The 23,955-nt window shown below is 39.9% G+C and overlaps 1 protein-coding gene across 5 annotated transcripts in view; it reads left to right on the top strand.

Annotated features, from left to right (window-relative positions):
- KDM5B (lysine demethylase 5B) overlaps nt 1-23,955 on the top strand; it is a 92,239-nt gene that overhangs the window by 54,361 nt on the left and 13,923 nt on the right. For all 5 annotated transcript variants that reach the window (XM_059413123.1, XM_059413120.1, XM_059413119.1 and 2 more), the window contains 9 exons: nt 1,115-1,277; nt 4,284-4,403; nt 5,425-5,619; nt 9,236-9,417; nt 9,568-9,692; nt 18,424-18,574; nt 18,728-18,842; nt 19,481-19,836; nt 20,935-21,073. In XM_059413123.1, the coding sequence (XP_059269106.1) occupies nt 1,115-1,277; nt 4,284-4,403; nt 5,425-5,619; nt 9,236-9,417; nt 9,568-9,692; nt 18,424-18,574; nt 18,728-18,842; nt 19,481-19,836; nt 20,935-21,073 (1,546 nt within the window). The remainder of the gene's footprint in view (nt 1-1,114; nt 1,278-4,283; nt 4,404-5,424; nt 5,620-9,235; nt 9,418-9,567; nt 9,693-18,423; nt 18,575-18,727; nt 18,843-19,480; nt 19,837-20,934; nt 21,074-23,955) is intronic.

Here is a 23,955-nt window from a genome sequence, read left to right as displayed (position 1 = left end):
CTAGGAAATCTAATCAATCCCCTGAAATGGCATATACACTATTTTTCAAGTATAACATATTTCCGGGGAGGGGATAAACGGCTGTTAGTGAAAGCCTTTGCTCATGGAAAGATTAAAAAGCACTGAACATTACTTTTCCTATGGAGAAATCCCATTCTGTGGCAGGGACAGCCCAGATATCCTTTGGGTAGTGGAATATAGGTTCCAAAGTGCCCTCCAGCTCCTTGGGCCTGCCAGCTTGTTTTGTTGCGCTGAGTTTTGGCATCATTACACACAGTAGAATGGATTTCATCAGTGCACGAGTGCGTGGAGGCGGGGTACAGATACTCAGACATTTTTTACTTTTTAAACTCTTCTTCCAAAGCCGTGTCTTTTTTCACATCTGTTTCTAACCTCTCTGTTTCCTTTGCTTTTCTAAGTACAGAAATATCTGAAGCTCTGTAACTCACTTAAATCCCCACACGAGGAATTTGAGTATGTACCACAAGAAAGAGAGAGTTAGGAAATATATGTGGAGCATCAGTTCTGCCTCCCTAGGCAATTGCTCCCAGCTGTAAAATGAAGATTGTATTTACCATACCTCACAGGGATGTTACAGATTAATTGGTTGACAGTTTAAAGTGCTTTGAAGAATAAGAGCTCTTTGGAAATGCTAATTGCCTTATTAGTGTTTGATTTACCCTTGCCTGTCAGAATGGACAAGGGAAAAGGAAGATGGAGAGTTGCCATCCCTTGTCAGTTGCTGTAAGAGACTGTGGTAACCACATATCCTGTAGCTAACATATGATGCCTCATATTTTTAGAAATTCTAGATATTTACATTTTCTAAAGAGTCAGATAAAAATGGGAGAGAGGAGGGGAGCCTCAGATGGAAAGTCTCTCATTGAAACTCTGTATGTGAAGGGGGAAAATACATCACATATGTTTAGATCACATTTCTAATGACACTCAGTTTGAACATTTTCTTTGTGGCATAATCTTACAAAGCAGGGTCTGAAAAACATGACTTGTTAACCATTTTGTTTGTGTTAGTGTTGCAGACTGATTTTTTTCTAATGAAATTTGATGTTTATATATTTCTTGAGATTGATTTATTTTTACAATCTGTTTCCAGGGGTGAGCCAAAAACCTGGTATGGAGTCCCGGGGTATGCTGCCGAGCAGCTAGAAAATGTAATGAAGAAACTAGCTCCAGAGCTCTTTGTGTCCCAGCCAGATCTTCTCCATCAGCTTGTGACCATCATGAACCCCAATACCCTGATGACTCACGAAGTGCCTGTACGTTCTGGGTCAATTCTCCTGTACTTAGGCTTAACCCACCTCTTCTCTTCCCTGTTACTCAGTTTTTTTTATGAAGTTGATTTAGTTATGTGTGTTCCATACTATAACTGGTAGAAAAAATAGCTGTTTGGTGAAATTTGATACTATATTGCAATAAACCAGTAGGACTGGATCCTCAGACACCATAAAAACTAATTTGTTGCAGCTAATAACTAGGTTGCTAGCGGCCATATTTTGCAAATAATAATAATTGCTTTCTTTTTTATTCATTGTCTATTTTAGGGTTTCTAAACTATAATTTTTTCCATAGAACTTCTGTCTTTAAATGCAATAAAACAAAAACCTTAATATTATTCGTCTGTATAAATTACTGTGAAAATGTCTGGGTTCTGTTACAATTAGATCTAAACTCTAGTGTCAGAATCCTTCATACTCTGTCCATACTTAAAAAAAATAATTTATGAAATCTGCATGAACTTAATTCTGAATGAGAAACTGAAATAATTTACATGCTCGGTAGATATTAAACCTCCACCCCTAATTAAGCTTGCTTGGTTATTTAATTTTTAAGATTTGATTTCTTTGAGAGAGAGCTCATGCACAAGTTGGGGGGAAAGGGCAGTGGGAGAGGGAGAAACAGACTCCTGATGAGTGGGGAGCCCCAACATGGGAGGCTCCATCCTAGGACCCTGAGACTGACGTACCCAGGTGCCCCTCAAGAAAAAATTAATTTTAGGGGCGCCTGGGAGGCTCGGTGGATTAAAGCCTCTGCCTTCGGCTCAGGTCATGATTCCAGGGTCCTGGGATCGGGCCCTGCGTCGGGCTCTCTGCTTGTCAGGGAGCCTGCTTCCTCCTCTCTCTCTCTCTCTGCCTGCCTCTCTGCCTACTTGTGCTCTCTGTCTGTCAAATAAATAAATAAAATCTTTAAAAAAAAAAAAGAAAGAAAAAATTAATTTTAAGCTCCTGGGCTTGGATTTAAGGGTGTCTCTTCTAGACTGAAAGGTGCTGTTAATGATACTACCTCTGCAGTTGATATATAAAGTGACACTTATATACTGATTTCCTGTTGGAGAATGCTCTGAAGATATGTTGGGAGGCCAGATTGAAATGTATGAAATTGAGGGGGTCCATCTTAGTTTGCTAAGTCATATGTAAATGATATATTTATTGTGCTAAAGTGAATTCCTAATGCTGCTGTGACCTAAATTTCATGCTTTTGGGGTTCACAGGCTAGTAAATGGGGGCAGATGGAAAGGATTTTTCTTTGAGGGATTATAAATTATTCATGGACAATAGCTTAGAAAATTATGACCAGTAAAATGGTGGTCTCCTCATTGGTATTTTCCACATTGATTTTTTTCCCCCCTCATATTGATTGATATTTCTGGTTTGTTATAAGTAACTTGCCCTAATGGGACTTCTGGCCATGGTTCTCAGTTATTAAATTGAAGAACCCTTGAGACTTGATTCTGGACCACAGAGCTGGATGAGCGAACCTGTGCATTTGGGGACTCAGAGAGCCTGATGCGGGGCTGGATACCAGGACCCTGTAATCATAACCTATCAGAAAAGGCAGATAGTGTTTACACAGATAATGGCATTGTGGTGTGGTTTGATGGTGGTGTCGAGGAGGCTGACCCATTAACTCTATAGAGAATTAGAAAGGACCCAAAATGACCATTTGAACTAAAACTTGGATCTCTGAGAAGGAATATTTTTGGCAGATTTGGGGTGGAGGGAAGGAAGTACTAGCAGTAAGAGGGATTGTGTTCATGTGGTGGGTAGTGGTCTTCAAACTGCTAACTATATTTGAACCCTGAATGGCAGGTTACAGTACACATGGCGAGGGGCGCCTGGGTGGCTCAGTGGGTCAAGCCTCTGCCTTTGGCTCAGGTTGTGATCTCAGGGTCCTGGGATCAAGCCCAGCATTGGGCTCTCTGCTCAGCGGGGAGCCTGCTTTTCCCCCTGCCTCTCTGCCTACTTGTGATCTCTGTCAAACAAATAAATAAAATGTTTAAAATATATATATATATACACCTTAGCTTTAAAAAAATAAATACACATGGCTGATCCTCACCCCCAGTTTCTTGTTCTGCTAGTCTTGGTGCTGCTCAAGAATTTACATTTTCAACAGGTTCCCTGTTCAGTCCAGGAACTACATTTTGGACAACCACTGATGGAGAAAGATACATTGAAAAGCTATTTAATTTTCTTATTTCGTAAGTTCAGTCTGAGGGTTTGGTGCCTAGAGCAATATAGGTTTTTTGTTTTTTTTGTTTTAAATATTTTATTTATTTATTTGACAGACAGAGATCACAAGTAGGCAGAGAGACAGGCAGAAAGAGAGAGGAGGAGGAAGGCTCCCTGCTGAGCAGAGAGCCCAACGTGGGGCTCGATCCCAGGACCCTGAGATCATGACCCGAGCTGAAGGCAGAGGCTTTAACCCACTGAGCCACCCAGGCGCCCCAATATAGGTTTTTTAAATTAAAACTTTATTGAAGGGGGTTCCAGGGTGTCTCAGTCATTAAGCGTCTGCCTTCGGCTCAGGTCATAATCCCAGGGTCCTGGGATCAGAGTCCCTGCTGAGTAGAGAGCCAGATGCGGGATCATGACCTGAGCCAAAGGCAGAGACTTAACCAACTGAGCCACCCAGGTGCCCCTACCCCTAGAATATTCTTAATTGTAGTTATGTTTAGGTATGTCCTAATCCTGGATGTAGCTAAATTTTTGTAGTCAAAGCCTAGTGAAAGCCATGTTTTCCTTTCAGATACTAATCAGCCTTTATAATCTGGGATACTACTCCCATCTTGTGGCAGAATTGAGTATCTCTCTGATTATTTTACCGTAATTCTTTCTGTTACATTCTGTTGTGGTGTTTTTGGGGTTCTGTTTTTTGTTTTTTGTTTTGGAATAAAGCCTCCCTTCTGGAGAATCATCTGATAGTCTGTGTCCAGATTATCTTTCATGATTGTCACTAAAAATCCCCAATTTCTGTCTCTCTAGGTTTACCGAACTAATCAGTGTGCTGGGGAGTTTGTGATTACATTTCCAAGAGCCTACCACAGTGGTTTTAATCAAGGTTTTAATTTTGCTGAGGCCGTTAACTTCTGTACTGTTGATTGGGTATGTAATCATGATGTAGTGCGCCTTTTCAAATGTATTGTTTTCTTGCAGAAATGGCATATAATACTTAAGAAGCTTTCAGGTGTGGTTGCTTAAACCTGTTGCTCCTCAAATGGCTGGTCTTACAAATTATTTACCATCCACAGTGGGATAAAGCACTTGGCACCACACTGTAAACCAAGCCTTTACTAACTCAACACACTGCTCAGTTCAGCTGATAAGTTTTTCTTCTGTAAAAGTGAGGCTTGATGAATAAATAAGTGTTGATTTACACTGGGGGCAAAATTCAGTCTCAATGCAAACTCCTAACAAAGAGTTCTGTCTTAAGACTATACAACGCTATCTTAGATCGTCTACAACACAACTTTTTTTAATGATGCACTTGCTTTCAGTTTAAAGTAGAATTTTTATATTAGTATTAATACTTTTCATTTACGTAAAAAGATCTCGTTTAAAGTATGTGATGTTAAATCTAATAAACAGCCTTGTTTCGGTGCTTTACTGAGTAATAGTACTACCTATATCTAAAATTATTTTCCATTTTGTAGTTTGGAGCATCATTTTCCCTGAAGTAGGTTTAACCACACCACTTCGGCATAGTTGTTTCAGGGAATGTGTAAATTCACATGTCCATTTACATTATACATTGTTCTGGACATTAACTACATTGTTAATACGTTGGGCTTTTTTAAAAGTGTCTTTAATTAATCTCTGTATCCAACATGGGGCTGGAACTCACGACCCCACCATGAAGAGTTGCATGCTCTTTTGACCGAGCTGGCCAGGTACCACCGTATGTTGGCTTTTTCAAACTGCTTTTTAATTAAGGTATCTAATATGCCTGATCTTTGAGATGCAAAGATTAAGAAAGGCCCAAGGCCTCTTAGAGTCTGGCTGTAGGATTGATGTATGTATTATGACCTGGAATATGATCTTTGGTAATTTGATAATGGTCAGAAGTCTTTGTGAATAGGAAGGAAAAAGATGAATGTCACATATTATCCTCTGTCTTTTGACACAGCTGCCATTAGGCCGACAGTGTGTGGAGCATTACCGCTTGCTTCACCGCTATTGTGTATTTTCCCATGATGAGATGATTTGCAAGATGGCTTCCAAGGCTGATGTACTAGATGTCGTGGTCGCTTCAACTGTTCAGAAAGACATGGCCATTATGATTGAGGATGAGAAGGCTTTAAGAGAAACTGTCCGTAAATTGGTAAGGTTTCTGGAATCCCAATTGTATGGCTCTGGGTATAACTTAGTAAAATTCTTACATGTTAATACCATTTTAAGAAGTCTTTTCTTTGGCTACTTTCCTCTAAGACCCATTCTGATAGATGTGTATTAATATCTCATTGTGGTTTTAATTTTCTCTAATGGCCATTGATTTACTGAACATCCTATCGTGTATAAACGTATTTATTCTTTGTATATTATCTCCTTGGTTAACTGTTCAGATATTTTCCCCCCACCCCTTTTTTTATTGGATTGTTGTGAGATGTCCATTCATCCTATATACCAGTCCTTTATCAGATAAGTGTTCTGCAAATATTTTTTCCAGTCAGTGGCTTAACTTTTCATTCTCAGAGCACTTTCTAAAGCAGAAGTTTATTATTTTGATGAAGTTCAGTTAAGCAGTTGTTTCTTTTATGGATCTTTTGGGAAGGGTGGGTAGGGCAGAGGGAAAGGGAGAGAATCTAAAGCAGATTCCCCACTGAGGTGGGCCTCAATCTCACCACCCTGAGATCACAACCTGAGCTGACCAGAGCTGAAATCAAGAGTCAAATGCTTGGGCACCTGGGTGGCTCAGTGGGTTAAGCCGCTGCCTTCTGCTCAGGTCATGATCTCCGGGTCCTGGGATCGAGTTCCGCATCAGGCTCTTTGCTCAGCAGGGGCCTGCTTCCCTTCCTCTCTCTCTGCCTGCCTCTCTGCCTACTTGTGATCTCTATCTGTTAAAGAAATAAAATCTTTAAAAAAAAAAAAAAAAAAGAGTCAAATGCTTGACCAACTAAGCCACCCTTTATCTTTTTTTGTCTTTAAGGAATCTTACCTCACCCAAAGTCACAAAGGCCTTTTCCTGTTAGTCATCTAGAATTTTTAGTTTTAGGTTTTACAAGTAAATCTCTAATCCATCTCAAGTAATTTTTATTTATGGTACAATGTGTAGGTTGAAATTACCCTTTTTTACATATGGATTTCTCATCATTTCAGCACCATTTCTTGCAAATACCTTTCCTTTTCTGTTGAAATGCCCTGGCATCTTTGTTTTGAAATCAGTTTGTATGTGGGTCTATTGCTAGACTGTTTCATTGTCTTAACCTATGCATTTATTCTCTTGCTATTACCATATGGTCTTGATTACTGTAACTTTGTAATGAGTCTTGAAATTAGATAGTGTGAGTCCTCCAGCTTTGTTCATTTTAAAAACTGGTTTGGCTATTTTAGTTCCTTTGCTTTCCATATGTATTTGAGAATTGGCTTATTGATTTCTACCAAAAATCCTGTGACAGTTTCATTAGGACTCCATTAAATCCATGAATATAGTTGGGAGAATTGATATCTTTAACAGTGTTGAGTCTTCCAATTCATGGATATAGTAGATCCACCATTTATTTAAATCTTGAGTTCTTTCTTATTTTGCAGATTGCAACACATATCTTTCACATATTTTCTTGGGTTTAAAAATCATGTACTTGGGCTTCTGGGTGGCTCAGTTGGTTAAGTGACTGCCTTCAGCTCAGGTTATGATCCCAGCATCCTGGGATCAGGCCCTGAATTGGACTCCCTGCTCTTTGGGGAGCCCTGCTTCTCCTTCTCCCTCTCCCTCTGCTGCTCTGCCTGCTTGAGCTCTCTTCCTCTGTCAAATAAATAAATCTTAAAAAAAAAAATCACGTACATTATGTTTTTTGGTACTATTATAAATGATGCCTTAAAACTTTTTTTATTTCAGACAGTTTATTGGTAGCATTTATAAATGTAATTGACTTGTATATTGACTTTCTATGTTCTGCAACCTTTCTAAACTCAATAGTTCTATTGGCTTTTTTTAATAGATTGTTTTGGAATCTACAAATAGAGTCACACTGATATATATATATTTTTTTAAATATGACTTTTCAGATAGAATCCTTGAATGTTGGCTCTCTGAAGCCTGTTATGGACCAACAGCAAGTTTATTCACCTTCCTCTGATACTTTATAGGTTACAGAAACAATACCCAGAGGGTTTAAGTGCCTTACTAATGTCTTACATCAAAAATGGTAACTCATTTGAGGAACTTTGAGAACTTACAAGCTTTTCCAGATGTAGAAATTGACAAGTTAAAATTGGGTGAACTGTATATCATTCGTTCTTAACTAAGATCCATAAAGTTGGTCCTTAAGCTCATTTTAAATAAAAATTGCAACCATTTTTTTAATCTTGTAGTCCTTTTTAGTTAGTTCCAGTTAATTTTTTTATTTTTATTTTTTAGATTTTATTTATTTGTCAGAGAGAGAGAGATAGAGAGAGAGAGAGCCCAAATGGAAGGAGCAGCAGGTAGAGGGAGAGGGAGAAGCAGGCTCCTTGCTGAGCAGAAAGCCCAATGCCGGATTCAATCCCAGAACCTGGAATCATGACCTGAGCCAAAGGCAGGGGCTTAACCAGCTGAGCCACCCAGGTATCCCTGATCAGTTCCAATTAAAACTGAAATTCACTCATTAGCGGTTTCTTTACTCTCCTCTGTTTTTGTTGGTCCATGTAATCAGTATGAAGGGATCAAAAGGTTAAAATATAGAATAAAACAGTAAAACAAAGGAGCTTGATGGTTTATAAATTGACTTAATCGGATTCTGGCATGCTCATGGTTGGATTTGGATGCAGGTTCTGATAGGAAGAAAAAGTGGTCAAAGCTTGATCTTTCAGTGACAAAAGGTATATCGTAGGGAGGACTCTCTAGGTGGTACAAACTGCAGTTAAAATTTATTGGTTTAAGACCTCATTTTACTTGATACTGTTTCAGTTAGGAAATGATTTATTATGACTTTAGTGTCTTGTACATATTTCTAAAATTTTAGATAAATACTATCCCTTTAGGTAACTTTACCTATGAAAGCTAATTGACTACTCAGCATCTTCTAATTAGTCATTGATTCATGATAGTCTTTTCTTCTTCCTCTTATTTACATTTGTTCTTTTTATGGATTCTCTAGCAGTATTACTCTGATGTTCTGTATATATAATAATTCCTCTGAAGTACAAAACATAAACATTTCTTTTGCTCTTATCATCTATACCCAAACTGTGGATAGAGCCAGCTTAGAGTAGAATAAAGAGCAAATCTCAATAGTCTATAGTCCTATTAATAACTGTTTTCTTACTCTGATCAAAATGGCCAAACATAGGGGCGCCTGGGTGGCACAGTGGGTTAAAGCCTCTGCTTTCAGCTCAGGTCATGATCTCAGGGTCCTGGGATCGAGCCCCACATCGGGCTCTCTGCTCAGCAGGGAGCCTGCTTCCTCCTCTCTCTTTGCCTGCTTCTCTGCCTACTTGTGATCTCTGTCTGTCAAATAAATAAATAAATAAAATCTTTTTTAAAAGTGGCCAAACATAAGGACCTATCTTGTCCAGAAAGACATTCTTCCCAAATAAGTGAGGTAGTTTACCTTGCCCATATTTGCTAGGTCGTTGTTACTTTGTATTCCACACATTTTTAATCATGCACTCCTATTTTGGTGAGGCTCCCCCTACTCCCTTTTTTAAAAAATTTTTAAAATTCACCTATTGCGTGTTTGTCTTGGGGGCTGGTGGATTATATATTCCTTTGGAGATCTCTAAAGTACACTTTATTCTAGGGAGTAATTGATTCAGAAAGAATGGATTTCGAGCTGTTGCCAGATGATGAGCGTCAGTGTATAAAATGTAAAACCACATGCTTCATGTCTGCCATCTCCTGTTCTTGTAAGCCTGGCCTGCTTGTTTGCCTGCATCATGTAAAAGAATTGTGTTCCTGTTCTCCTTACAAATATAAACTGAGGTGAGTAGGAAGAATGGCATTTTTCTGTGGAAAATCCTAAATCCTTATGAAAGTGATCTTTCTGTTCTAGGATTGAAATACTGAACATAAAATGTATGATTTTCTCCAAACCCAAATATGTCAAAACTAAGTCTGCTATTTTGTGTCCAGGTACAGATACACTCTGGATGATCTCTACCCCATGATGAATGCACTGAAGCTTCGAGCAGAATCTTACAATGAATGGGCCCTGAATGTGAATGAAGCTTTGGAGGCAAAGATTAACAAAAAGAAAAGTACGTGGTATACAAAGTGTGTCTTGGTGATTGACAAAATGGGACTGATTCTAATGTAGCCAATGTAGTTATCAACAGATTACTTGAAACAACCTGACTTTTTCCTTGTGCAGTTCCCCTTTTTATTTATTTATTTTATTTTTTTAATGATTTTTATTTATTTGACAGAGAGAGAGATCACAAGTAGGCAGAGAGGCAGGCAGAGAGAGAGGGGGATGCAGATTCCCTGCTGAACAGAGAGCCTGATGTAGGGCTCGATCCCAGGACCCTGAGATCATGACCTGAGCGGAATGCAGATGCTTTAACACGCTGAGCCACCCAGATGCCCCTGAAGTTCCCCTTTTTAGCCAGGTTTATGGAGTGTAAGCATACAAAGTTTTAAGACACAAGATTTGGCAGAGGAAAATCTTGATAGATGAAATAATGTATAAGATCATGTTTTTAACAATGATTGTATTATTAGGAAACAGAATAACCTTTTATACCTCTTGTCTCAGAAACAAAAATATCTCACATTTTATATGGAACCCTAGGAAAACATTTTTAAAAACTAGAGCTGAAGACAAAGGAAGTGTGTTATATATATATTTTTAAAGATTTTATTTATTTGTGAGCACAGGCAGGCAGAATGGCAGGCAGAGGCAGAGGGAGAAACAGGCTTCCCCACCAAGCAAGGAGCCGGATATGGGACTCTATCCCAAGACGCTGGAATCATGACCCAACCCGAAGGCAGTTGCTTAACCAATTGAGCCACCAGGTGTCCAGAAGTGTGTTATATTAAATTAGGAGTTTCTGGTTTATCATTTTTCAGTGCTAATCAAAGTCACAGTTTCTGTCTCTTATTACCTTGAAAGTCATGACTTTCCCATCACAGAGTGTAGGAGAAAGGACTGGTCATGCAACAATGGGAAATCTACATTTGCCTTGTTTTGACAAGTCCATTGTCTTCCATCTCTGATATATTTGCACATTGAAGAGCCAACTCTAAACAGACTCCTCCTGGCTGTCTCAGTTAGAAGACCATGCAGCTCTTGATCTTAGGGTCATGAGTTCGATTCCCACATTGGGTACAGAAATTACTTAAAAATAAATAAATAGGTCTTTGGTGGGGGAGGAGTCAAGATGGTGAAGTAGCTGGCTGAGATGACATCAGGTAGCAGGAGATCAACCATATAGCTTATCAGTCCATTGCAGACACCTACAAATCCAACAGGAGATCAAAGAGAAGAAGAGCAACAATTCTAGAAATAGAAAATCAACCACTTTCAAAGGTAGGACCTGCAGAGAAGTGAATCTAAAGCAACGGGAAGATAGACCGCAGGGGTAGGGGCCCATTCTCGGCAAGGGGCGGAGCAATGGAGCACAAAATCAGGACTTTTTTTTTTTTTTTAAGATTTTATTTATTTATTTGACAGATAGAGATCGTAAGTAGGCAGAGAGGCAGGCAGAGAGAGAGAGGAGGAAGCAGGCTTCCTGCTGAGCAGAGAGCCCGATGCGGGGCTAGATCCCAGGACCCTGGGATCATGACCCGAGCCAAAGGCTGCGGCTTAACCACTGAGCCACCCAGGCGCCTCAAAATCAGGACTTTTAAAAGTTGGCTTCACTGAGGGACATAGCTCCAGAGGTTAAACCGGGGTGAAGCCCATGTGGAGACAACATGGCCCCAGGTCCCAAGCGGTCACAGAAGGATCTGGGGTGTCTGAGTGTCGCAGAGCTTGCAGGTATTACTGCAGGGAAGCTGGCTACCGACAGAGCCAAGGAGTGAGCTCTCAGCTCTGTGTTATCTGAACCGTAATCCGTGGCACAGGCCACTGCTCTGTGAGTGGGGACCCCACAAGATCAGGGAGACCCCCCCCCCCCAAGGAGCTCAGGAATCCGCGGGGTTCCGTGACTCCAGGTGGAGCTGCGTGCCAGAGACAGAGACACTTGGTCACAGGCTGGGTGAGCTCAGAGTGTGTCCGGCAGCCAGGGAGACGGGAGTGATGGAGCGCTTTTCTCTGATGGCACACTGAGGAGTGGGGCCCTAAGCTCTCGGCTCCTCTGAGCCGGAGATTGGGAGGTACCATTTTCATTCCCGCCCTCCGGAACTCTGCGGAAAGCAACTCTGCGGAAAGCGCTCAGGGAACAAAAGCTCCTGAAAGCAAACCCCAGCAGATTACTTAGTCCGGCCCCTGGTAAGGGCGGTGCAATTACACCTAGGGCAAAGACATTTGAGAATCACTACAACAGGCCCCTCCCCTAGAAGATCAACAAGATATCCAGCCAAGACCAAGTTCACTTACCAAGGAGAACAACGGAATTCCAGAGGAGGAGAAAGCAAAGCATGGAATTCATGGCTTTCTTCCCATGAATCTTTAGTCTTGCAAAGTTAATTAAATTTTTTAATTTTTTTTCTCTTCTGATAAATTTTTTTAAATTTTTGTCCTTTCCTCTTTTAACGTTTTTTAACTAGTTTATCTTAACAATACTTTTCATTAAAAAAAACTTTCTTAAACCTTCATTATTATAGTCATATTTTATCCTTCATTGTATCTAACTTTATTTTTTGTATACACATAGCATTTTTTCTTCTAAAAAATTTGGGGTACAACTTCTTCTAATAGATCAAAATACACCCTAAATCTAGCACCAGGCTTGTTCTAGTCTCCATCCCGAGCAAATTCTCTCCACTTCCTTTTTCTTTATTCTCCCAACCAACTTACCTTATCAACTCCTTTTTTTTAGAAATTAAAAAAAAATTTTTTTTATCTTTATAGTTATATTCCATTGCTTCATTGTATTTATCCTTATATGTGGTTTTCATTCTTTAGAATTTTGGGAGGTAGTTTCTTCTAAGAGACTAAAATACTCCCAGAATTAAGTGGGTGACGCTGTTCTAGTCACCAGTCTAATTTTTCTTTATTTGTTTTCTTTTTTAAAAATTTTTTTTTTCCTGAACTTCTTTTTACCTCCTTTCTCTCCCCCACAATTTGGGGTCTCTTCTGATTTGGTTAAAGCACATTTTCCTGGGGTCTTTGCCACCCTTTTAGTATTTTATTTGCTCCTTCATATATATTCTTATCTGAACAAAATGACAAGGCAGAAAAACTCCCCACAAAAAAAAGAACAAGAGGCAGTACTGAAGGCTAGGGACCTAATCAATATGGGCATTGGTAATATGTCAGATCTAGAGTTCAGGATGACGATTCTCAAGATTCTAGCCAGGCTCAAAAAAGGCATGGAAGATATTGGAGAAATCCTGTCTGGAGAAATAAAAGCCCTTTCTGGAGAAATAACTAAAATCTAACCAAGTTGAAACAAAAAAGCTACTAATGAGGTACAATAAAAAATGGAGGCTCTTACTACTAAGATAAATGAGGCAGAAGAAAGAATTCGTGATACAGAAGACCAAATGACAGAGATTAAAGAAGCTGAGCAAAAGAGAGACAACTACTGGACCACAAGGGGAGAATTCGAGAGAGAAGTGGTACCATAAGATGAAACAACATTAGAATAATTGGGATTCCAGAAGAAGAAGAGAGGGGAGCAGAAGTTATATTGGAGAGAATTATTATAGAGAATTTGCCTACTATGGCAAAGGGAACAAGCATCAAAATCTAGAAGGGGCAAAGAACCCCCCTCAAAATCAGTAAGAATAGGTACACACCCTGTCATCTAATAGTAAAATTAATAAGTCTTAGCGACAAAGAGAAAATCCTGAAAGCAGCCCGGGACAAGAAGTCTGTAATATACAATGGTGAAAGTATTAGATTGGCAGCAAACGTACCCACAGAGACCTGGCAGGCCAGAAAGGACTGGCATGATATATTCAGTGCACTAAATGAGAAAAACATGCAGCCAGGAATACAATATCCAGCGAGGCTATCATTGAAAATAGAAGGGGAGATAAAAAAGCTTCCAGGACAAACAAAAACTGAAAGAATTTGCAAACACCAAACCAGCTCTACACTCTACAGGAAATATTGAAAGGGTCCTCTATGCAAAGAGAGACCCTAAAAGTAGTAGATCAGAAAGGAACGAGACAATATACAGTAACAGTCACCTTACAGGCAATACAATGGTACTAAATTTATATCTCTCAATAGTTAACCTGAATGTAAATGGGCTAAATGCTCCAATCAAAAGACACAGGGTATCAGAATGGATAAAAAAAACAAAACCCATCAATGTGCTGCCTACAAGAACTCATTTTAGACCCGAAGACCCCTCCATATTTAAAGTGAGGGGGTGGAAAACAATTTACCATGCTAATGGACATCAAAAGAAAGCTGGGGTGACAATCCTTATATCAGATCAATTAGATTTTACGCCAAAGACTATATAATAAGAGATGAGGAAGGACACTATATCATACTCAAACGATCTGTCCAACAAGATCTAACAATTTTAAATATCTATGCCCCTAACATGGGAGCAGCCAACTATATAAACCAATTAATAACAAAATCAAAGAAACACATTGACAATAATACAATAATAGTAGGGGTCTTTAACACTCCCCTCATTGAAATGGACAGATCATCCAAGCAAAAGATCAACAAGGAAATAAAGGCCTTAAATGACACACTGGACCAGATGGACATCACAGATATATTCAGAACATTCCATCCCAAAGAAACAGAATACACACTATTCTAGTGCACATGGAACATTCTCCAGAATAGATCACATCCTGGGTCCTAAATCAGGTCTCAACTGGTTTCAAAAGATTGGGATCATTCCCTGCATATTTTCAGACCACTATGCTGTGAAGCTAGAACTCAATCACAAGAGGAAATTTGAAAAGAACCCAAATACATGGAGACTAAACAGGATCCTTCTAAAGAATGAATGGGTCAGCCAGGAAATTAAAGAAGAATAGAAAAAATTCATGGAAACAAATGATAAAACACAACAGTTCAAAATCTGTGGGACAGAGCAAAGGCGGTCCTGAGAGGAAAATATATAGCAATACAAGCCTTTCTTAAGAAACAAGAAAGGTCTCAAATACACAACCTAACCCTACACCTAAAGGAGCTGGAGAAAGAACAAGAAAGAAACCCTAAACCCAGCAGAGGAGAAATCATAAAGATCAGAGCAGAAATCAGTGAAATAGAAACCAAAACAATAGAACAAATCAACGAAACTAGAAGCTGGTTCTTTGAAAGAATAAGATTGATAAACCCCTGGCCAGACTTCTCAAAAAGAAAAGAGAAAGGACCCAAAAAAATAAAATCATGAATGAAAGTGGAGAGATCACAACCAACACCAAAGAAATACAATTATAAGAACGTACTGCGAGCAACTCTACGCCAACAAATTTGACAATCTGGAAGAAATGGATGCATTCCTAGAGACATATAAACTACCACAGTTGAACCAGGAAGAAATAGAAAACCTAAACAGACCCGTAACCAGTAAGGAGATTGAAACAGTCATCAAAAATCTCCAAACAGGGACACCTAGTTGGCTCAGTTGGTTAAGCAGCTGCCTTCAGCTCAGGTCATGATCCCAGCGTCCTGGGATCGAGTCCCACATCGGGCTCCTTGCTTCGCAGGGAGCCTGCTTCTCCCTCTGACTCTGCCTTCCACTCTGTCTGCCTATGCTCGCTCTCGCTCTCTCTCTCTCTGACAAATAAATAAATAAAATCTTTTAAAAAAAAAAAATCTCCAAACAAAAGCCCAGGGCCAGACGGCTTCCCAGGGGAATTCTAGCAAACATTTAAAGAAGAATTAATTCCCATTCTCCTGAAACTGTTCAAAAAAATAGAAATGGAAGAGAAACTTCCAAACTCATTTTATGAGGCCACCATCACCTTGATCCCAAAACCAGACAAGGATCCCATCAAAAAGAATTACAGACCAATATCCTTGATGAACACAGATGCGAAAATTCTCACCAAAATACTGGCCAATAGGATCCAACAGTACATTAAAAGGATTATTCACCACGACCAAATGGGATTTATTCCAGGGCTGCAGGGTTGGTTCTACATCTGCAAATCAATCAATGTGATACAATACATTAATAAACGAAAGAACAAAAACCATATGATACCCTCAGTAGATGCTGAAAAAGCTTTTGACAAAGTACAGCATCCCTTCCTGATCAAAACTCTTCAAAGTTTAGGGATAGAGGGCACATACCTCAATATTATCAAAGCCATCTATGAAAAACCCACCGCAAATACCATTCTCACTCGAGAAAAGCTGAGAGCTTTTCTGCAAAGGTCAAAAACACAGCAGGGATGTCCATTTTCACCACTGCTATTCAACATAGTACTAGAAGTCCTAGCCTCAGCAGTCCGACAACAAAAATTAAAGGCATCTAGATTGGCAAAGAAGGAGTCAAACTATCACTCTTTTCAGATGATAAGGTACTACATGTGGAAAACCCAAAAGACTCCACTCCATATCTGCTAGAACTTGTACAGGAATTCAGTAAAGTGTCAGGATATAAAATCAGTACACAGAAATCAGTTGCATTTCTTTACACCCAACAACAAGACAGGAGAAAGAGAAATTAAGGAATCCATCCCATTTACAATTGCACCCAAAACCGTAAGATACCTAGGAATAAACCTAACCAAAGAGGCAAAGAATCTATACTCAGAAAACTATAAAGTACTCATGAACAAAATTGAGGAAGACAAAGAAATGGAAAAATGTTCCATGCTCATGGATTCGAAGAACAAATATTGTGAAATGTTTGTGCTACGTAAAGCAAACTACACATTTAATGCAATCCCTATCAAAGTACCATCCATTTTTTTCAAAGAAATGGAACAAATAATCCTAAAATTTATATGGAACCAGAAAAGACCTCAAATAGCCAAAGGAATATTGAAAAAGAAAGCCAGGGGCACCTGGGTGGCTCAGTGGGTTAAGCCGCTGCCTTCGGCTCAGGTCATGATCTCGGGGTCCTGGGATCGAGTCCCCCATCGGGCTCTCTGCTCAGCAGGAAGCTTGCTTCCCTCTTTCTCTCTGCCTGCCTCTCTGTCTACCTGTGACCTCTTTCTGTCAAATAAATAAATAAAATCTTTAAAAAAAAAAAAAAAAGAAAGAAAGAAAGAAAAAGAAAGCCAGTGTTGTTGGCATCACAATTCCGGACTTCAAGCTCTATTACAAAGCTGTCATCATCAAGACAGTATGGTACTGGCACAAAAACAGACACAAAGATCAATGGAACAGAATAGAGAGCCCAGAAATAGACCCTCAACTCTGTGCTCAACTAATCTTCAACAAAACAGGAAAGAATGTCCAACGGAAAAACTTAGCCTCTTCAACAAATGGTGTTGGCAAAATTGGACAGCCACATGCAGAAAAATGAAATTGGACTCTTTCCTTACACCACACATGGAAGTAGACTCAAAATGGATGAAGGACCTCAATGTGAGAAAGAAATCCATCCAAATCCTTGAGGAGAACACAGGCACCAACCTCTTCGACGTCAACCACAGCAACTTCTTCCTAGGAACATTTCCAAAGACAAGGGAAGCAAGGGCAAAAATGAACTATTGGGATTTCATCAAGGTTAAAAGCTTTTGCACAGCAAAGGAAACAGTTAACAAAACCAAAATACAGTTGACAGAATAGGAGAAGATATTTGCAAACGGCATATCAGATAAAAAAAGCTAGTATCCAAAATCTATAAAGAGCTTATCAAACTGAACACCCAAAGAACAAATAATCCAATCAAGAAATGGGCAGAGGACATGAACAGACATTTCTGCAAAGAAGACAACGAGATGGCCAACAGACACATGAAAAGTGCTCCACATCACTCGGCATCAGGGAAATACAAATCAAAACCACAATGAGATACCACCTCACACCTGTCAGAATGGCTAAAATTAACAAGTCAGGAAATGACAGACGCTGGTGAGGATGCGGAGAAAGGAACCCTCCTACACTGTTGGTGGGAATGCAACCTGGTGCAGCCATTCTGGAAAACAGCAAGGAGGTTCCTCAAAAAGTTGAAAATAGAACTACCTTATGATCTAGCAATTGCACTACTGGGTATTTACCCTAAAAATACAAACGTAGTGGTCTGAAGGGGCACTTGCACCCAAATATTTATAGCAACAGTGTCCACAGTAGCCAATGTATGGAAAGAACCTAGATGTCCATCAACAGATGAATGGATAAAGAAGAGGTGGTATATATACAATGGAATACTATGCAGCCATCAAAAGAAATGAAATCTTGCTATTGGCAATGACACGGATGGAACTTGAGGGTATTATGCTGAGTGAAATAAGTCATTCGGAGAAAGACAATTTATGATCTCCCCGATATGAGGAAGTGGAGATGCAATGTTGGGGATTCGAGGGGTAGGAAAAGAATAAGTGAAACAAGATGGGATCGGGAGGGAGACAAATCATGAGACTCTTAATGTCACAAAACAAACTGAGGGGGGTTGGGGGAGGTAGGGAGAGGGTGGGGAGGGTTATGGACATTGGGTAGGGTATGTGCTATGGTGAGTACTACGAAGTGTGTAAACCTGGCAATTTATAGACCTATACCCCTGGGGCTAAGAATACAGTGTATATTTATAAAAAATATATAAAAGTAATAGTTCTGGGAAACAATTTAAGTAAATAAATAAATAAATAAATAAAACTTAAATAAATAAAAACACTCCACCCTTAGCCCAAAAATAAAAATTAAATGACGAACTCTCCTCCTATATTTCATATCACTCGTAATAAAGAATAATCACAGATAAAAAATGACCTTTTCTTTATTCCTAGGTCTTGTCAGCTTTAAGGCTTTAATTGAAGAATCTGAAATGAAGAAATTCCCAGACAATGATCTTTTGCGTCACCTTCGCTTAGTCACACAGGATGCAGAGAAGTGTGCCTCTGTCGCACAGCAGCTGCTTAATGGCAAAAGACAGACTAGGTATATACTTCTGCTTGAGTTTGGACTCTTGTGGCTAAACTTGGAAACCTATTGTAACTAGTTTTTCCTTCCATCCTGTATTCCAGTGACACTGAATCTGAGAATGATGAATGTATCATGTGCTCATGGCTTCTTGGGCCTTTGTCTTTATAGATACCGATCTGGTGGTGGAAAATCCCAAAATCAATTGACAGTGAATGAGCTCCGACAGTTTGTGACACAGCTGTATGCGCTTCCATGTGTCCTCAGTCAAACACCTTTGCTAAAGGTAACTCTTAGAGCTATGTGTGGGGAAGTACTTTGGTAATCCTCTGTTTTGTAAATGAATTCAACGGACATGATTAAGTCATCTTGGGTGGTTAATTTGTACATTTATTTGCAGATTTTATTTTTGTTTTTTAAGATTTTATGTATTTGAGAGAGAGCGCGAGCCCAAGAGGGTGGGGAGGGTCAGAGAGAAAAGCAGACTCCTCCTGATAAGGGAGCCAGATGCGGTACTAGATCTTGGGGCTGTGGGGCTTGATGGTGGGACCAAGGGATCATGACCTGAGCTAAAGGCAGTTGCTCAACCAACTGAGCCACCCAGGAACCCTATTTGCAGATGTTTTTAATAACCTGCTGAGTGTTTTGTGGTGTGTGTATAAAGAGATTATAACAGGCCTACAAAGGAGAGGTAAAGTTGGAAATTTTTAAAAGTAACCATCTGCCACTCTTTGCAGTAGGTAAAAGGTCTGTTATAGTCAGTTCTTTCAGTTGTCATTTGGCTTATATATTCTCTCATTTACCCATACTATTGATAAAATCCTATGAGATGGAAGAGTCCATTTAATATGATTTGAAGATAGTACGAAAGAATCCAATTACTAAAATTGCTATTTTGATACAACAACCTGTGTTTTTTTTTAGGATCTCTTGAATCGTGTAGAAGATTTCCAACAGCACAGTCAGAAATTGCTCTCTGAGGAAATGCCCAGTGCTGCAGAGCTGCAAGACTTGCTGGATGTCAGCTTTGAATTTGACGTTGAACTTCCACAGCTTGCTGAGATGCGTATCCGTCTGGAGCAGGCCCGTTGGCTAGAAGAGGTTCAGCAAGCTTGCCTAGACCCCAGCTCCCTTACATTAGATGATATGAGACGTCTCATAGACCTAGGGGTGGGTCTGGCCCCGTATTCAGCAGTGGAGAAAGCAATGGCCCGGCTTCAGGAACTGCTCACAGTGTCAGAGCACTGGGATGACAAAGCCAAGAGTCTTCTCAAAGCCAGGTAAAAAAGCAAACCCACCTCTTTCTTTTGGGGGAGGTTGGGTAATACGTCCCATCTTAGAGCAGTAGAGCACACCAGTGTTTAGAAGCTGCAGATACAGGTATAGAATACATGTAGAAATATTTGAGATGTTTGGAGTTGCTTTGGAACTCGAGTAAAGGAATATTAATTTTTTTTCTTCCTTTCCTGATTGTGAAATGAATGGTTCAAAGGGGAATTGCCATTCCTAGAGTTGCTTGAAATTTCTTTGGACCCCTATGATACCATCCATCTTCAAGAGAAGAAAAAGTTTTACGAATAAGTAGCAAACTGTTGAAACCCACAGATAGTAAGTTCCCAAAGAGTCTTGAAATGTTTGAGTTGAGGACATTTACTTGCTGGCACTGTTCGGTAAAATGAAGGTAGTGCCAGTAATTGCCTGCAGGAGTAGGAATGTACTTTTTTGCTGTTGGGTAGTAACATGGAACATCTTACCTGTGTTAGATTTGATTAGACTCAGGTAAACCATCTGAGAGAAAGATCAGGCCCTCCCTAGTTTTGCTTTCTGTCTGACAGATCTTCACTGGTCCAACTGATGACATAAAGTACCCAAAAAATGCATGGTTACAGACATTGTTCTGTAATCCTAAAATAGTAGTCTTTGAGTAGAGAGCACATTTTTTGATACTATGTTTTTGGTATGTTGATACCCTAGAGAATTTAAATTTCCTTAGTGAAACTGTATGAATCTTAACAGTGTATGTAATTCAACACAGTAAATGATCTTTAAGTTACCTTCTGCAAATGAAAAGTTTGTGGTTATAGCAGCATAAATTCAGGAATAGGTAGAACTTAATGCTTTATATTGGTTATTTCCTTTATCTCTGATGCTCTAAAGTTTTATGCAGACATTTGAAACTCGTTATTTGGATATTTAGTAGTTACTGACACTTGAAAAAAAATTATTTGCTATCCTGAAGTTCTTTTGAAATGGCTTTTCTAGTTTCTTTTGTAAACCTTAAGAAAAACGAACCACAGGGGAAAAAAAAGAAAAAAGAAAAAAGAAAAAAATGAACCACAATATAAAATGTTAAATAGTTCTTACATTTCATATTTTAGACCTCGGCATTCATTGAACAGCCTTGCTACGGCAGTTAAGGAGATTGAGGAGATCCCTGCATATCTGCCAAATGGTGCAGCTCTCAAAGACTCGGTGCAGAGAGCCAGGGACTGGCTTCAGGATGTGGAGGCCCTGCAGGTTGGTGTAAGAAAAAAATGTCTTAGGGTGTCTAGGTGGCTCAGTGGTTGAGTGTCTGCCTTTGGCTCAGGTCATGATCCCAGGGTTCTAGGATCTAGACCCACATTGGGCTCCCTGCTCAGCAGAGAGTCTGCTTCTTCTCCCTGTGCCTGCCACGTCCCCGCTTATCCTCTCTTTCTCACTCTGTCAAATTTTAAAAGAAAAAAAAAAAAAAAAGACCTTGCATGTATAGGTGCATCTATGAAGAGTAATAATTTAAAAATTTTAAAAGGTACTGTGTTGAATCTCACCATATAGATTGTTTTCAGTTGGCCAAATTAATAATTTGCTTACCTAGCCTTACCTAGACCTATTTACCCACCTGTTGTCCTGACCAGTTGGCTTAAATATTTAAAGTTTAGATAATTCAACCAACTTTTGGGGGGAGCTTGGGATCCTGACAAACTTAAGTACTTGGTTAAGGTTAGAAGAAAAAGCTAAAAATAAAAGTGGGAGAAAGGTAGTTTCTGACCTTTGAGTACAGTTGTCTCTTGTTGGCTTGTTAACAACTTAGAGTACAGACAAGAGTAGCAGATTTAGTGAGTCTGGTTATATGATTACAAGGCAAAAGTAAGCCACAAGGCCTGGCATTTTTCACCAAGTAGTGACTTTTTTTCTTTTTAAGATTTTATATGTGAGAGAGAGAATGAGAGACTGGGGAGTGCATGAGAAAGCAGATGAGAGAGCACATGAGAAGGGGGCATGAGAGGAGGGGAGGGTCAGGGAGAAGCAGACTTCTGCTCAGTAAGGAGCCTGATGCAGGACTCGATCCTGGGGACTCCAGGATCATGACCAGAGCTGAAGGCAGTCACTTAACCAACTGAGCCACCCCAGTACCCCTCACTAAGTAGTGACTTAAAAGAACAGTGCCAGGGTGCCTGGGTGGCTCAGTGGGTTAAAGCCTCTGCCTTCGGCTTGGGTCATGATCTCAGGGTCCTGGGATCGAGCCCCGCATCGGGCTCTCTGCAGGGAGCCTGCTTCCTTTACTCTTTCTCCGCCTGCCCCTCTGCCTACTTGTGATCTCTGTCTGTCAAATAAATAAATAAAATCTTAAAAAAAAAAAAAAAAAAAGAACAGTGCCTCCCCACCCCACAAAAGAAATGAAACTTAACAAGTTCCAAGTAATTAGCACTAAGTGTACGTGCTAGATGTCATACTTAAATGACTTGCCTATATTTTATAAAAGCGTTAAATTCACTTGTAGCATTATTAAGGTACAGACAAAATGCATTCTGTGATTTACCCAGTTTCAGTTGGATTGCTTCAATTGAAAAGTGGTTGGTGGATAGTGTCTTGCTTTTGTCTTTGTAATTGTTGTAGGTCAGTCTTACGGACCTATTGAGGAAAAAAGATCTTTGAATTCTTAAATAGGCTAGGTTTTTAAAAATTTATCTCATTCCGAGTCTCGAGTTCTGTTTTGTTGAAGCCATTGGATTCTATTCTTTTTTTTATTTTTTTTAAGATTTTATTTGACAGACAGAGATCACAAGTAGGCAGAGAGGCAAGCAGAGAGAGAGAGAAAGAGAGGGAAGCAGGCTCCCTGCGGAGCAGAGAGCCCGATGCGGGGCTCGATCCCAGGACCCTGAGATCATGAAGGCAGCAGCCCAACCCACTGAGCCACCCAGGCGCCCCGAAGCCCTTGGATTCTAAAAATAAAAAATACTACCTGGTTTTCTGAATATTTTTCTCATTTTAAGTAGTGCTAATTGATAAATTTTGCTAACAAGAAATGCCAAATCAGACAGTTTTAGCCAGATGTTTGCAACAAAACATCTGGTCATCTATTCTAGTTGAAAGGGAAGAGAGAAGACATTATTGTTTGATAGATATTATTAGCTAATTAAGGGGTGACCCCAGCTAGCCAAAGGAAAAAAATTTATGTACTGTGTACATAAACTTCGTTAATGGGAGTTTTAGGTGCAAGCTCTTGATAACGATGGAGATATTGTTGATTAGGTTTAGTCGCGGTCTCCCTTTTTACTTACAGTTGGTGGCAACCAGAATGGCAGGGTGAGGTCATTACAGTAAGGAGAGATGAACATGTGGAATCAGGAGGAGGACGTACTATATACTACTTAGTACTGTGTTTTCCACAGTGCCCACAAGGACAAAAAGCAAGTCTTGCTCCATTCCTAAAATAACAGCCTGGCCTTTACTTGTACTATGTACTTAAGGACTAACGGAGGGACGTGATGAACAGCACAGAGCCTCTTCGTACCTAGTGGGTTGTGTACTTTCAGTGTTAATCAGTACTCTACACATAGGAAGCACTCCGTTTATTTATTTATTTGCTTACTTATTTATTTATTTAGATTTTACTTATTTGACAGAGATCACAAGTAGGCAGAGAGTCAGGCAGAGAGAGAGGAAGGGAAGCAGGCTCCCTGCTGAGCAGAGAACCCCATGCAATGCGGAGCTTGATCCCAGGGTCCTGGGATCATGATCTGAGCCAAAGGCAGAGGCTTAACACACTGAGCCACCTAGGCGCCCCTCCATTTATTTCTAATTTAAATACTAAAGACAGCATGTAATTTGTGAGTCACCGCTTTTAAGTGTCTAGTAGAACATTTATGCCCTTACAGTTCCAGCCTGTAAGAATAAATATCAAGGGGCGCCTGGGTGGCTCAGTGGGTTAAGCCGCTGCCTTCGGCTCCGATCATGATCTCAGGGTCCTGGAATTGAGCCCCGCATGGGGCTCTCTGCTCAGCGGGGAGCCTGCTTCCTCCTCTCTCTCTCTGCCTGCCTCTCTGCCTACTTGTGATCTCTCCCTGTCAAATAAATAAATTAAAAAAAAAAGAATAAATATCAAAAGCAATGAAACAGCAAGTTCCTAGTCTATGTTC

Source organism: Mustela nigripes, chromosome 10 (genome assembly GCF_022355385.1).
Source record: "Mustela nigripes isolate SB6536 chromosome 10, MUSNIG.SB6536, whole genome shotgun sequence".
Taxonomy (NCBI): Eukaryota; Metazoa; Chordata; class Mammalia; order Carnivora; family Mustelidae; genus Mustela; species Mustela nigripes.
This window is presented reverse-complemented; position numbering and strand designations above follow the sequence as displayed.